This window comes from Palaemon carinicauda, chromosome 14 (assembly GCF_036898095.1).
Source record: "Palaemon carinicauda isolate YSFRI2023 chromosome 14, ASM3689809v2, whole genome shotgun sequence".
Lineage (NCBI taxonomy): Eukaryota > Metazoa > Arthropoda > Malacostraca > Decapoda > Palaemonidae > Palaemon > Palaemon carinicauda.
The window spans coordinates 22237222-22252486 of NC_090738.1; the positions used below are offsets into that span (position 1 = coordinate 22237222).

At 34.3% G+C, this 15265-nt stretch overlaps 1 protein-coding gene and 1 pseudogene across 2 annotated transcripts in view; both read left to right on the forward strand.

The window, feature by feature from the left end:
- The window catches only part of LOC137653478 (acid phosphatase type 7-like), an 18752-nt gene extending 16816 nt beyond the window's left edge, over positions 1-1936 (forward strand). The window contains exon 11 of one of the 2 annotated variants that reach the window (XM_068386916.1): positions 1336-1936. In XM_068386916.1, coding sequence (XP_068243017.1) covers positions 1336-1434 — 99 coding nt within the window. In that variant the 3' untranslated portion in view covers positions 1435-1936. The remainder of the gene's footprint in view (positions 1-1335) is intronic. The other variant, XM_068386915.1, reaches the window with a different exon arrangement.
- Positions 1937-8510: 6574 nt separating this feature from the next.
- Positions 8511-15265, forward strand: part of LOC137653479 (acid phosphatase type 7-like) — an 11059-nt pseudogene continuing 4304 nt past the window's right edge.

The following is a 15265-nucleotide window of genomic DNA, read 5'->3' on the forward strand; positions in this document are numbered from 1 at the left end:
AAATTAACAATAAGTCATTCTAAAAACAGTAACAACGTCAAAACAGACATGTCATATATAAACTATTAACAACATCAAAAACAAATATGTCATAAATAAACTATAAAAGACTCATGTCCGCCTGGTCAACAAAAAAGCATTTGCTCCAACTTTGAACTTTTGAAGTTCTACTGATTCAACCACCCGATTAGGAAGATCATTCCACAAATTGGTAACAGCTGGAATAAAACTTCTAGAGTACTGCGTAGTATTGAGCCTCGTGATGGAGAAGGCCTGGCTATTAGAATTAACTGCCTGCCTAGTATTACGAACAGGATAGAATTGTCCTGGGAGATCTGAATGTAAAGGATGGCCAGAGTTATGAAAAAATCTTATGCAACATGCATAATGAACTAATTGAACGACGGTGCCAGAGATTAATATCTAGATCAGGAATAAGAAATTTAACAGACCGTAAGTTTCTGTCCAACAAATTAAGATGAGAATCAGCAGCTGAAGACCAGACAGGAGAACAATACTCAAAACAAGGTAGAATGAAAGAATTAAAACACTTCTTCAGAATAGATTGATCACCGAAAATCTTGAAAGACTTTCTCAATATCAATTATAACAATTGAAGGTTTTAATGTCAAGGTGGATGGGGGGTGCTAAGTAAAGAAACCTTTAAGCTCTCTGGTAAGGTAAGTAGATACATCTTCACGTTGACTGGGATTATAAATTTGAGCTGTATTGTCCAGCGCTGGGACCTGGGAGGCCATTTAGCACTATGAATTAAAAGTTCAAAGGTTGGACGATTCGAGGGGGAAAAATAGTTAGTTGGAACGAAGGTATCGAAGAAGCCTAAAAATGGGTGAAAATAACATGAACACGAACCAAGTACACTTGACCATATTATTATTATTATTATTATTATTATTATTATTATTATTATTATTATTATTATTATTATTATTATTATTATTATTATTATTGCTAGCTAAGCCCAAGGGCCTTTTCAAGTATACATTTGATGTTTTTAAAATCATATATAAATGGTAGACACAAATAAAATTTCTCCTTTGGAGGGTTAAATACTATTCATTTCATATTTTCTCATCTGCGAAATAACATTCAATCACACCATCTCCCTCAAAAAAATCTAGTAACGATTGACTTTCAAAGCTTTTGGCGTATCCAACAGGGAGAAATATCCCAGCGAGGAAAGGAAACTACCAGATAAGTAATAAATAATTAAAATAAGTGGAAAAAGTAAATATTAGCTAATTATTTCACGTAATAATAGCCAATGCAATATGAAATTAATCTTATCAAATGTATGTTTCTTTTCTTATACAGGACGGAGCTGTGATTGATTCTGCTTGGCTGATAAAGGATTCGCACGCTCCATATAGCGAACTCTACCCGGAATTGTATCCAGAGTTGCACGCCCACTAGGAGATTGAGAAAAGCTCCTTTTAAATGTTTATTTGCGGGAAAAAACATATGAATATTATCTCTTGATATGGCTAGTAAACTAATGTTTAGTGGGGTTGGGGTGACATATACGTCTAACTAATTTATTCAGATATTTGAATAACCATTTATCTGCTAGTTACTCGATTAACTTGCCATTCTAGTCTCCGTTTTCTCCGGGGAAATGTGATACATTATCATTAACGTTTACTTTCTTCATATTTGTAACATGTAATGGGTTATGTCACGTTTGCTATTGATAAATGGAATGGAGGTACAATATTCTCCTAAATTTACACTGAGGTACTGAGAAAATTTTACAGATATATTTGCCCAATGGTAGAGCCCAGTTTTGCTTACCCTATCAGAACATTTCAGAAGACTTCACTCCACTCATGAAACAAACATGTTTTGATTTCCATAAAAGTTTTCAGTCATTTAATACTTTATACAATTGTGCGAATATCGTGACTAAAAATGATGCTCGATTCGTGTATTTTTTTTCCTTTTGTGAATAAACTTTTTCTGTAATGGGGTAGTTTAAAATGTCATCTTAAGTGATGGGTGTTGAAGATAATACATATAATTCATGATCTAATAGTAGTTCATAGGCTAAGGAAGATGCTATAGGAATGAGAAATCTAAGGAGACACTAAAGTAAGTTTTACTTGATATTTATATAACCTTCTGTCCAAGACAATTCTAAGGACTGCATCGTTCAAAAATATATTTTCTTGTATGTGATCATCCATCAACAATGAAAAGTTACTTTTTGATTGAAAATCTCTCTCTCTCTCTCTCTCTCTCTCTCTCTCTCTCTCTCTCTCTCTCTCTCTCTCTCTCTGTCTCTCTCTCTCTCTCTCTCTCTCTCTCTCAAGAATGTATTATTAGGAAAACATCACTTATCTATCTTTCATGACAAATACCTTTACATTTTCAAAATAAAAGGTATTTATTCTTTCATGATATTTTTTAGACAAAGCTAAAAATAAAGGATGGAATCGGGAATTTCAATCAAACGATAGCGAGATGATGATGAATCAAACAATGAAAAAAGCTGAAAAATATTACGATTTACGAAAAAAGAAAGACTCTTTTATCAAAATATAAGAAGTTATGGAGTATAAAGATTTCCCAAGCAGAAAAATAGAACAGAAGAGTCATTGAATCGAAGTAGACTTTGGGACATTAAGATCATCTATTGCAAGTTTTAAAGGTTTAAAGGCCACTCATGAATGGCACAGACAAGGGACAGTGACATTGCCCTATCGAGCAGGTCAATGCCCTAGAGACTGACAATATAATACACACATGATTAGCGACCAAGGCCCCTCTCCACCTAAGCTAGGGCCAAGGAGAGCCAGGCAATGGCTGCTGATGACTCAGCAGATAGACCTATAGGCTCCCCCAAAACTCCTTAGCTCACAGGGATGGTGAGGTTGCAGCAACCAAAGTAACTACCGAGTTTGAGTGGGACTCGAATCCCAGTAAGGCATCTTTGATATAGCTACGATGAACGTTCCAAAATCTCGTTTATATTTCATTTATGAAATGTGGACCATATGGACCAACGCAGGCCCAGAAAAGCTAGTCAGCCTTGATGTTTCACCGGAGGACTTAGTAAAACTTTTTGGTTATGCCTACAGTTTACTGCGTGAACTTAGATATATAAAGTTTGTAAGTTACATGGCAGGGAGTTGCTTAGCACAAACAGTAGCCAACTATGTCACTAAAAATATAGACATTTTGTCATGTTTCTAAACGGCACGTAGATGAAGACAGTATTTGTGATCTTTGTCAATGTTTCCCATAAATCTGCAGCATTTCCAATTTATTCTTGATATATACTAACCTCCTAACTTAAAATAATGTAAAGGAAACAAAATGCAATTTCTTACTTTCATTTCTGAAAGAATTAGCAAGCTCTTTGGTTAGTGTCAGGAACGTAGTCTTTAGGAAAGGTAGCGATACATCTTTTGGTATAACACTGGGCATTAGCTAATATTCTGTAAAAAAAAAAGACATACATATCTGAACTTTGCCAATACTGCAGCATGATAGTTTAATGTCTCCTCAAATGCATGAGCTATTATATCTTTCTGACAACTTAAATTGTATTTAATGCATTGCTGACCAAAGTTTAGTGCCTTTGGAGCAGAGAAACCCTGAGTACCTTCCTACCCACCTGGGGAAGAAGATATGTCAGGCTTCTCTGATGATTCATTGCCCCTAAGAATAAGATTGTTCGTCGGGGACTGTAGACAGATTGAGAAGGCCGACAACAGGGGGGGGGTCGCTAGCAATGAACACACTCAACTCTTGGTGTGTTCAACTGCACGCAAGCGACAATGATAGCCTCGAGTGGTGCCATCGCCTCAAATGCTCTCACAAAGTATTGTGGGATGAGAGAGGAGCAGTAGCCTCGTGTCCAGGCAGAAAGGGAGATGTTGAGTGCTGAAGCTCCTCCATCAATGGGGGGACAATATCTTTAAAGGGGCATACACTCTTGCCCCACTTGAATCCTCCATTTACTTTAATTTCTAGCCAGAAACATGTGCCATATATGTTTCCTACTCACCACCTTACGTTTTGTCTATTCTTGACCATGAACATTGGGGCAAACCACCCGTTAAGGAGTTTTCATAACCCTCATTATAAAAATAATTAAGGGGGATCCCAGTGAGAAACCGCTATTTTAGGTCAGGCAACATAAAAAAAACAGTGATTTGCAGTTATAAGAACGATCAGCAATGCATAATGAACAGGAGATAACCAGTTGGAAAAAAAATATATGATTCGTGAAAGTGGCGGGTAATTAAAGTATCATAATTATCTATAATTCATATCAAGTCCCTCAGATGGTTCTTGCTCAGCTATGGCTCGCTTGACTGATAAATAAAAATCATAATCTCATTCCTCCTCTGTTCTGGCAAGCGGTACATGAATGATAGATTTTGCTCTGCTGGGCCTCATTTTGCTGGCAAATATACATAATTCCACTACTCCTTTGTTCTCACAAGCGATACATGGATGAGCTACACATGCCAATATTGTGGTTCATTGTTTTGGAGATACTTTTTTTTACCATCAAATGAGCAACAACTGCTATATGGACAGCGTTTTCAACATATTCAATTACTGAAATAGACGAATTTACACTAAATTTTGATGTGTATTAAACTCCTCTCTCGGAGGCGTCCTCCGACTGTCGCCATGCTGAAATTGAGGTGGAAGTAGAAAAAATAGCTCTTGTAAAACAACCTCCGGGAACTTGTGCAGAAATATTTGCAAACTATTAATTGGTTAAAAAAGCCATGTAATGATTGTCATATTAAAAAATAGAATAGCTGGCAATTTTAAATGAAAACAAAACAGGCACAGTAAGCCACCATCGGTCTCTCAGAAATAAACAATGGACTTAGATCGTGAAACGGTGTTCACATCTTAATTGAACAACATGCATGTTATTATGCCCCAGCCCACACTAGTCATACAGAGAAAAATGCCAAAACTTGCTAACACTCGTCAATTTCTTGTAGCGAATTCAAGTTTTGCTAAAAATTAATGTATCATATACTAACCTAAATTAAAGTATCATATATTTACCTATTTTTCTAACAACCTATCCAAGTGTTTTTATGCCTTACTGTCATTTCTAATCATTAATATGGCTGCAAATAAAGTCTTTGGTGTTTACCCAACCCCAAAAATCCCATTTCCCACTGGCATCTGCATAATTGTTTTCAAATGGGTAAGGAACCTCATAAACGGGTGGTATGCTCAAAAGTTGATGGTAAAATATGGATAACACACAATCTGGAGCCTTTGTAGGGTGACGGCCAGATCCCGTAGAAAACGGGAATATTCTAAACTATGGCCGTCGTTCTAAAAACGATTTTGGCGGGAGAAGGTAACTTAAAAAACCCACCTAACCTATGATAAAAGCCGTATCCTTACCCAGGGGGGCTTCGCCCCCCCCGGACCCCCGCCCCCTTACACAACAGTTTCCTTACCTACGAGTACGACAGGAGAAGCGAACTTAAAAAAAACCCACCTAACCTATGCTATGCGGCCCCCCCCCCCGGACCCTCCCCCCTTACACAACATATTTAAGATCCGTAGAGCATTTCCAAACGTTTTTATTCTATACAAGATAACAGTCGGAGCGATAATAAGCAAATTAGAACGCTTGGCCGTAGCGCTACAAACTATCCCACAATCTAACTTGTTGGAAAATATACATAGTTCATGTATTTGGCTAGAAGTTAAAGTTTCATATTCTTACCCACCTACATAACCTAATCTAGGGTACTGCATTCTCCTTACAACTTTTTTTTTTTTCTTTTTAATTCTCCGACGAGGTTCTTTCACTTCGGAACCCATTTAATACACAGATTATGTAAATAGGCCAAGCATATTAGGGGTACATTATTCGGAACGAGGTTGTAGAAGGTACCAAGAAGCCTGAATACCGTATCCTGACTTAAACTATACTTCTACCTAAAGGAGTGAACGGTGAAAAAACAGATGTAAGGAGAGGTCTATTTAAGGAGATAAAAACAAAATATAAAATGCGCAAGTTGTGGTCATAGTGACGCTTAAAAGATGCTGATAAGTGAAAACCCTCTGACGAGTCAAAGAAGTTATTGTAGAGATTAGGGAACAGGGTAGATTTACCAATAAACTTAACTAAACAGTCCTTACCTCTGATTGAATGATGGGAATTCGCGTTGAAGTAGTTTCTTTGAGAAAAAGCTGTAAATTTCAATTCCACACAGACTGAAGTTAATTGTATCTTTTGGTACAATAGGAAATATGTAACATTTCACAAACATGAAAAGCCTCAAAGAAAACGTAGAGCTTAACGACGTAGATTTGTAAATTGTCGACTGTTTACTTTCGGAAATTCGGTGTTACGGTTACCTTCCAAAGTATATACATCTTTTAAAAATAAGTATCTATCGTAATTAATGATTCAATGGCATTACGATAATTTATGTTACAGTGTTTATATATTTTTAAGTTTTGTAATGTAATAATTTATTCATTATCATCATCCCATTAAATATTTAGCGTTTTTGACAAAAAAAAAAAAAGAAAAAAAAATAGAAAACACTATCCTAGACTCAACATCAGTCACTACAGATTTCTAACTTTAACAAATGACCTACCGAATACCAAATTTCTTGCAAATGTTGTTCTTGGAGTCAAAGTATTTGCTTAATATGGATAAAAAGTTACAAAGATCCAGTTACTCATGACTATCTTTAAAATTGAGAAATATATCAAGACAGACACTTTTAATTATAGAGAACCCAACCTCCTCTATGTGTTTAAAACCGTGCATTTCAAGGCCAGTTTTAACAGCCTCATAGTCATTTCTTCGTAATGGATTAAATTTCATATAGACCTATGCATATGTCATTTACGATACCATATAAAATCATAAAAAAATACGTTACTGTCTTGGTATGCGATCTCAAAGTCGTGCATTTGCTTTGGTATGTGATCTCACCTGATAGCAGCGATCTCACTTCACTTTACGGCGAGGCAAGAACCATTAGATTTTCTATATATATATATATATATATATATATATATATATATATATATATATATATATATATATATATATATATATATATATATATATATATATATATATATATATATATATATATATATATATATATATATATATATATATATATATATATATATATATATATATATACCTGGAATAATTATCTAAGAGATAATAATCAGTCATTAGTGTTAGCGTGCGCAGCTCAGCGTTACCGCTTGCTAGAACTTATGGGGCTGTTTTTTTCTTCTTCTTTTTTCGCGAGCGCATGGCGAAGCAAGAACCATTATTCTTTTATCATTCATGTTTTTTTTTATCCTATCAAAATATTGTGATCACATACGAAGCAAAATAATAATATCTGAGATCACGCCATAAATGAGATTGCATACCAAAACAGCACCAAAGACACAACTACTAATATAGAAAACGAAATTGCCTCGAATTAGAGCAGCATTTCCAAACTTTCTACGGGCTCCATATGAGGAAGTGCCTGCGCCAGCATTGGATAACTAAAAGCCAGACATTTAGCTAAAGTAAAAGAAAAAAAAAGAATCCTTACATCAAAGACACTAATAACATTTTATACACGAAAACACGTGTTGTAGATACAATCGACAGAAGTAAAGAAGCATGTAGCTGATCTCGTATCAAGAGATGCAGATTGAAATGAAGGTACTTTAACATAGTGGGAGAAGAAGGAATACTAGAACTGTTGACTTTAATATAAGAAGAGGAAATAATGCTAAATAACTAAAAAGAAAGTCTGGTGTGCTTGATTAAGTAAATTGGAGATAGTACGGGAAATTTTAAGTACAAAATATTTATTGAAAGTTTTCGAAAGAGTACTTCATGAAATATATATATATATATATATATATATATATATATATATATATATATATATATATATATATATATATATATATATATACACATATATATGTATATACATATATATATTTCATGAAGTACTCTTTCGAATATATATATATATATATATATATATATATATATATATATATATATATATATATATATATATATATATATATTGTATATATATATATGTATATATATATATATATATATATATATATATATATATATATATATATATATATATATTTCATGAGGCACTCCTTCGAATATATATATATATATATATATATATATATATATATATATATATATATATATATATATATATATATATATTTCATGAGGTACTCTTTCAAATATATGTATATATATATATATATATATATATATATATATATATATATATATATATATATATATATGTATATATATATATATATATATATATATATATATATATATATATATATATATACATATGTGTGTATGTATAGATGTGTTTGTATGCGTACAAATACACACATACATGATATAGAATTGGCTAGCAATAGTCACTCTCATTATAACAATTGTATAAGAAAGTGTCCTGTGAACAAAGTCTAATTTAATCTATCATTGTGATAACTATTTTATCTTTCAGTGATGGGAATTTTCCCTTAAAAGACAGGTGTCTCTGGTCAACGAAGTCAGTATGTGGAAACATTCGTTCCACATTAGCTGTTGATTCAGGTAAACATTCCACCTTTCATTGTTTGAAGTTTGTCATTTTCTCTATGCAATATTTTCTTTAATTATCATAGTTTTTACGACAATAATGAGGAGAATAGGTTTCAGCTCATAACTTTACATTCGATTATTTAGAAAAATTTTAGTTAGAATTCGAGTAATGGGCCTTTATGTTATCCAGATCCTTGACAATATATTTTGATAAAGTGACTTAACTGGCGAAATGAATTTGGGTTAGATCCAATCCAGTATTATTCATTGTCTCCACTTATTTTGAACTTGTAATTTCCAATTTAATAATAAATTTAAGATCTTAACAGGTGTCTTTTTGTCGAATTAATGAAATAGTTTCTTTTTATTCATTTGTGTACAATAAAAGAGTGGCTTCAGCCCATCTCTCAATTCAGCATGAAGCTTTGCAATGTAAATTTCTACCTGAAAATTCAAGTATATTCATTAAGGATGCGAAAGTGTGACGTGTCCCTTCACCAGCATCCCTCCTCTCTCTGTTTCAGGGGAAAAGACTCAAGAAGTTGAACCCATGATGTGGTGCTCGGTCGTCCGCTGGTTGGTGCTTATAAGCACCGTCGGTGTTGGGCTCACAAATGCACTTGGGGATTTCCAACCACAGCAAGTGCATCTTTCTCTTGGAGGTCAGTTTATAATATATTGGATAATGCATAAGAATCACGATCTGTTTTCAATTATTCTGAAACTGTTCTGCCATGAGATCCCATTCGTGGAAGATATTATTCTTTGGTCTTGGGTAGTGCCATAGGCTCTGTACCATGTTCTTCCACTCTATTGGATTAAAATTCTCTTGTTTGGGGTTACACTCTGGCACACTATTCTATCTGTTTCTTTATTTCATTTCCTCACTGGGCTATGTTCCCTGTTGGAGCCTTTATGCTTATAGCCTCCTGCGTTTCCAACTAGGGTAGTAGCTTGACTAGCAACAAATATCCCCTCATCTATGTCAGTTGTCTTTCTAATTTGATGCAAGTCGAAGCAACACAGTCAATGCTAACATCGTCTTGCAGAGAATAACACGGACATAATGGTCACGTGGGTAACGTCATCCCCAACAAACAATTCCGTGGTGGAATATGGCACCTCTAACCTGGCCCTCAGGGCCACAGGGAACGCTACGCTTTTTACAGACGGCGGATCCCTACAGAGGCAGATGTGGATGCATAGGGTCAAGCTCCCCAACCTCACGCCGGGCACGAGATATTGTAAGTAACAATAATATTTTCATTTCTTTTCCCTTACCTTTTTGTTCTCATTCCGTCTCCTTACTTGATATACTCATTGCTTCCTCTCAGTTTCTCTCTTATGTTCGTTTTTTTATCGGGTAATTTACATTCTACCCTCTATGATTAATAGTTCAAGTAGTAGTGTTCACATGTTCCTTCTTTTTATTGTTATTAATAAATACCCTTAACAGATTACTGAATTTTCCTGAAGGTTTAATTTTTATAAGGATCTTATTCTAGCTAATTTTGCATTTTGCTATTCAGTGATCTAACAGGCGTATTCAATTTGAATATTTTCTATTTTGTTTAATGATATTGATAACAATTATGATAATACTAATTTGTTACTATCATTATTATCAATATTAAACTGAAATGAGTTATCGAAATTTAAAGAAATAAAACAGAGAGAGAGAGAGAGAGAGAGAGAGAGAGAGAGAGAGAGAGAGAGAGAGAGAGAGAGAGAGACTTCAGCTCATATCCTTATTAAAAGAACTAAAATTGATCCTTTTTAAGATTACCACTGTGGAAGCGACCTGGGCTGGTCGGCGATATTCACATTCAAAACCTGGCCATCCGGAAACAATTGGAAATTGAGAGCAGCCATGTACGGGGATCTGGGTGCAGTCAATGGGCAATCGTTAGCCAGGTCAGACATTCCGGATTTTTGTAATGTTTACAACCTCACTATCCCTGTGAGCAAAGGATGGTAGTTTTTTTTTTTTTTTTTTTTTTTTTGGTCTACCTGCTGAAAAATCAAAATCAGTAGCCATTGCCCGACCCTCTTTGGTCCCAGTGCGGGTGGAGAGGTGTCTTGGGCACTGAACATATGGATATATGGTCAGACTCTAAGGCAGTGTCCTGCTAGCTAGAGCGTTGTCACTATTCCTTGCCTCTGCCATTCATGAGTGGCATTTAAACTATTTAAGGTTAGATGAATACCTCCCACTATGAATGGGGGTATATCCTAAACTCCTAAAGTGATGAAAGAGCTTGCGTATCGCCATGATTGGCAAACCTGCGTGCAGGGCCACCCACGCTAGGTTGGTTTGCTGTCAGCGATCAGACGAAAATCTCCACCACGAATCAGCATTTAGCTAGCGTTGTGATAAAAACTAACCAAACCCCAGACATGGATTGACATGCCTGAGGTACTTTTACTGCAGTAGACTAGAAACGGCTAAATTTGTTGTTGTAGTTGAATACTTGACAAAGAGTGTCAACTCGCAAAGTTTAACTGTGTCGTCCAATATCAAAGATTAGGAATCCTAGACGACTTATTAGAAAGTCCTTCCAGGGAACTGCTGAAGAGTAAAATAAAAAAGGAGTATCGGGGATCTCGCCTTATTGTCTATCCTTCTTATGGAAGTCTATCTTCCTTATGGAAGCACCCGATGCCTTCATCTCAAGAGAACCTTCAAGGAACCGAAACAAATCATGTTTTAACAACAGAAGTCTTTTGTCCTGTTGTCAGTCAATTCCTAGCACTTTCTTTCCTCCCATCATAAAAATCTTTTATTTTTCAACAACTGATCTATATACGGAAAACGTTCAATCAAAAAAAAATTTCCATACATCTTCTCTGTTGTATGGCTACTAACTCTATGCGTTTACGATTCCTTCTGTCTCTTTTTTTATTCAAATATCTTGTATTTATGGAACTGAGCAATCTAAAATTATCGATCTATGGTACTTTACTACGATATATTCTATCTTCGTATTTAAGCAATTCCTTGTTTTATCAGATTTACCAAAAGTGCAACATAGGAAATTACAAAACATATATACAGAGGAGCAAGACTGATGAAAGGTGTCCCACTTAGAGAAAGGATCACCCCTATACTAACTGATTTACACTGAGTGCCGATTAAAGCGAGAATTGAATTTAAAACATGTACAATAACCCACAAGTTATCAGAACCGGTCGTCCAAAATACTTAAGGGAATTGCCACATATTCCACAGGAATCGTGTCAACACGAGAATAGTTACAGATGGCTTCAAACTGTTGGAACCTAGATCTATGTCTACTTTAGGCTCCAGAGCCTTTACATATGCGGCCCCGAGACTATATAATAAGCTCCCACGAAACATTCGAATGATTGAAGATATTAAGGCTTTCAAAAAGAGACTGAAGACTTTCCTATTTAAACAGTCGTACAACAGTGACGATTTAACAGTAAATGAACAATACGCGATGTGAAACGTTAAATACTCTTAACGAACAAGGTAAAACGACAGTGGAGGTCCTGTAGAGAGTGGGGTTCCCCTGCTGTATGGAACCGGAAAAGCAGCCATCAAAGTAAAGTAAAGTACTTAAGTGCTATTTCTTGCACTTGTCTTGGACACCGACTGTTCAATGAAAATACCAAGAATCTGTTTACGTAATCAAATCATTTATTCAAACTCCAGTTTTTTTTTATTTGAAAAATAAAATGTATATGTTTGTTCAAGAATGAAAAATTTTTAAGTGTTCATGTAAGAGAATGCAAAGAAAAATTAAATGGGAGAACAGGTGCAGATCTTATTTCAAAAATGGAAAACTGAACGCTTCGTTTTCATGCTATGTCTCGGATTTCTGGGACTTGTTCAAGTCACAAAGGAGGTTCTTGTAAGTACTTATACTATCAAAATGCAACAAAATCGAAGCTTAATCTCCGACAGCTAGTATATCGGAATTTATTAAAAAGCAGTTTCCAGTAGTCAGAATTTGGCATTGAATCGTTTCACTAAGAAACAATATCACTTTTGCCTCAAATGCCACATTCAAATATATTACGATTCTAAGATAAGAGCTAAATTATGCAAAAGTAGTTCAATTTAGACTCTTCTTGAGTAGATTTGCAATCAGGAGTATCACCTAGAATTTTAGATGATTTACATATTATTAAAAAAAAAAAAAAAAAAAAAAAAAACATCGTCGTTGTAAAAATCTGGATTTTGAGGAACCAGTGCTCTTAACCGCCTTTATCATACTTCGAGTTTTGTCAGGGTTTAACTTCATGCCCCATAATTTTAACCAAAGTGCCGAATCCTTGAAGGTGCATTCCCGGGTTGGACTCGAGGACTGCTTTCATGTTACCAATTTTATTGTCACCATTTATCATCTAATTTCAATTTAGTTTAACTTTATATCTGTAAATGTAACCTTAAGTGATTCTCATTTCTGATGAGTGCGCATCATTTGAAACAGACTTCAGGAAGATGTCACCAAAGGAATGTATGACGTCATAGTTCACGTCGGGGACTTCGCATACGATATGGATACGGTAAGTCTTCCTCAGGATCTATCTGTGACAATTTATGTACTTAAAGTCTTTAACGTAATATATAAATTATTGAAGTATTGTTTGTGAGGAAGTAAACGAGAAAGTTGATTTTACTAATTATTTCTACCGGATTTAATTTCAACTCAACAAATATTTTTATGAAGCTTCCCTGCTGAATGCATTTTTAACATAGCGGTGTTTTTTTTAATGAAACTTTCATACTAGATTCATTATCGAAAGGACAAGTAATTTCATCAAGCAATTTTTTCATACCCGTTTCAATTTCAGCGTGATCAGTGACTATCAAAAGTTTTTACCTGCATCTGTTCTAGCATGAGGTTTATATTATATAACTTTACTTTTGGTTTCGATTTCAATGTTCGTAACATTTTCAGAACGACGCAGAAGTGGGTGACATGTTTATGAGGAACATTGAACCGATCGCCGGATATGTTCCTTACATGACGTGCCCGGGTAACCACGAACACGCTTAGTGAGTGCCTTTTGTTTTGACTTGATTGACAGTCTAGCCTATATAGAGTTAGAATGCAGATGTTTTCTAGTTGGTATTTTTTAAGTTCCTGTTTTATGACAATAAACATAAGCCTTTATATAGTGTAGAAGTGGTCTTTGTTATACGAATTTGAATGTTGATTCTGGATATACTGGAGTAGGCCTACCACTTGTATTTTTTTCTGTACTTTGTAATAATCATCTTTATTTTATGAACCTGAATGCAATTATATTCTGTAATAGTACACTAGAGTGGCCAAACCTTGTCTTTACATTTTCAACATGAATTAGTAAACATTTTTAAGTGTCAAGAGGTCAATATTTTAATAACTATTTCAGTTTTTTTTTTATTCATATCAATTATATTTTTATAACAGAGGCCTTTATCCTTGCACGGGCTCTTGCTCCAAAGAGTAGCACGAGGGCCGCCTGTTCCTTACATTATGCTGCAACGCTTATTTCAACCTGCTTTTGTATCTAATATTCTTTGTAGTCTACAGGTTACTTTTTTGCAATTGTTATACTTTTGTTATCAGTGTCAGCTGCATACTGATCAATTCTTACTTTACTCTTAAGTATATTTATTCTTCTGATGTTCCAAATTTTCAATTGTATTTTGGATTGTTCAACTTAATAATAATAATGATAATAATAATAATAATAATAATAATAATAATAATAATAATAATAATAATAATAATAATAATAATAATAATGATAATAATGATAATAATAATAATAATGATAATAATGATTATAAATTTGATTAATATGACCGTTTAATAATAAAATAAGGTAGAAAATAGAGATATACATGTAAAGATTGATTAAACGTCATTGCGTTATTAGTAATAAAATATGATAATAAAGGTATTGCTACTAATAACTTTATATCTATGTTGTTGTTTATGGAGTATAGTATTCTGTCAACTTAAATCAGGATAATAGAAAGCTACAAGAAAGAAACGAGAGAGAGAGAGAGAGAGAGAGAGAGAGAGAGAATCGAATTACTAATAAACGTCATATTAAGAGAGAGAGAGAGAGAGAGAGAGAGAGAGAGAGAGATAGAGAGAATTACTAATAAACATCATATTGAGAGAGAGAGAGAGAGAGAGAGAGAATTACTAATAAACATCATATTGAGAGAGAGAGAGAGAGAGAGAGAGAGAGAGAGAATTACTAATAAACATCATATTGAGAGAGAGAGAGAGAGAGAGAGAGAGAGAGGGGGGGGGGAATTACTAATAAACATCATATTGAGAGAGAGAGAGAGAGAGAGAGAGAGAGAGAGGGGGGGGGAATTACTAATAAACATCATATTGAGAGAGAGAGAGAGAGAGAGAGAGAGAGAATCGAATTACTAATAAACATCACATATATATATATATATATATATGTATATATATATACATACATATATATATATATATATATAAAGAGAGAGAGAGAGAGAGAGAGAGAGAATCGAATTACTAATATCATATTGAGAGAGAGAGAGAGAGAGAGAGAGAGAATCGAATTACTAATAAACACATATATATATATATATATATATGTAGAGAGAGAGAGAGAGAGAGAGAGAGA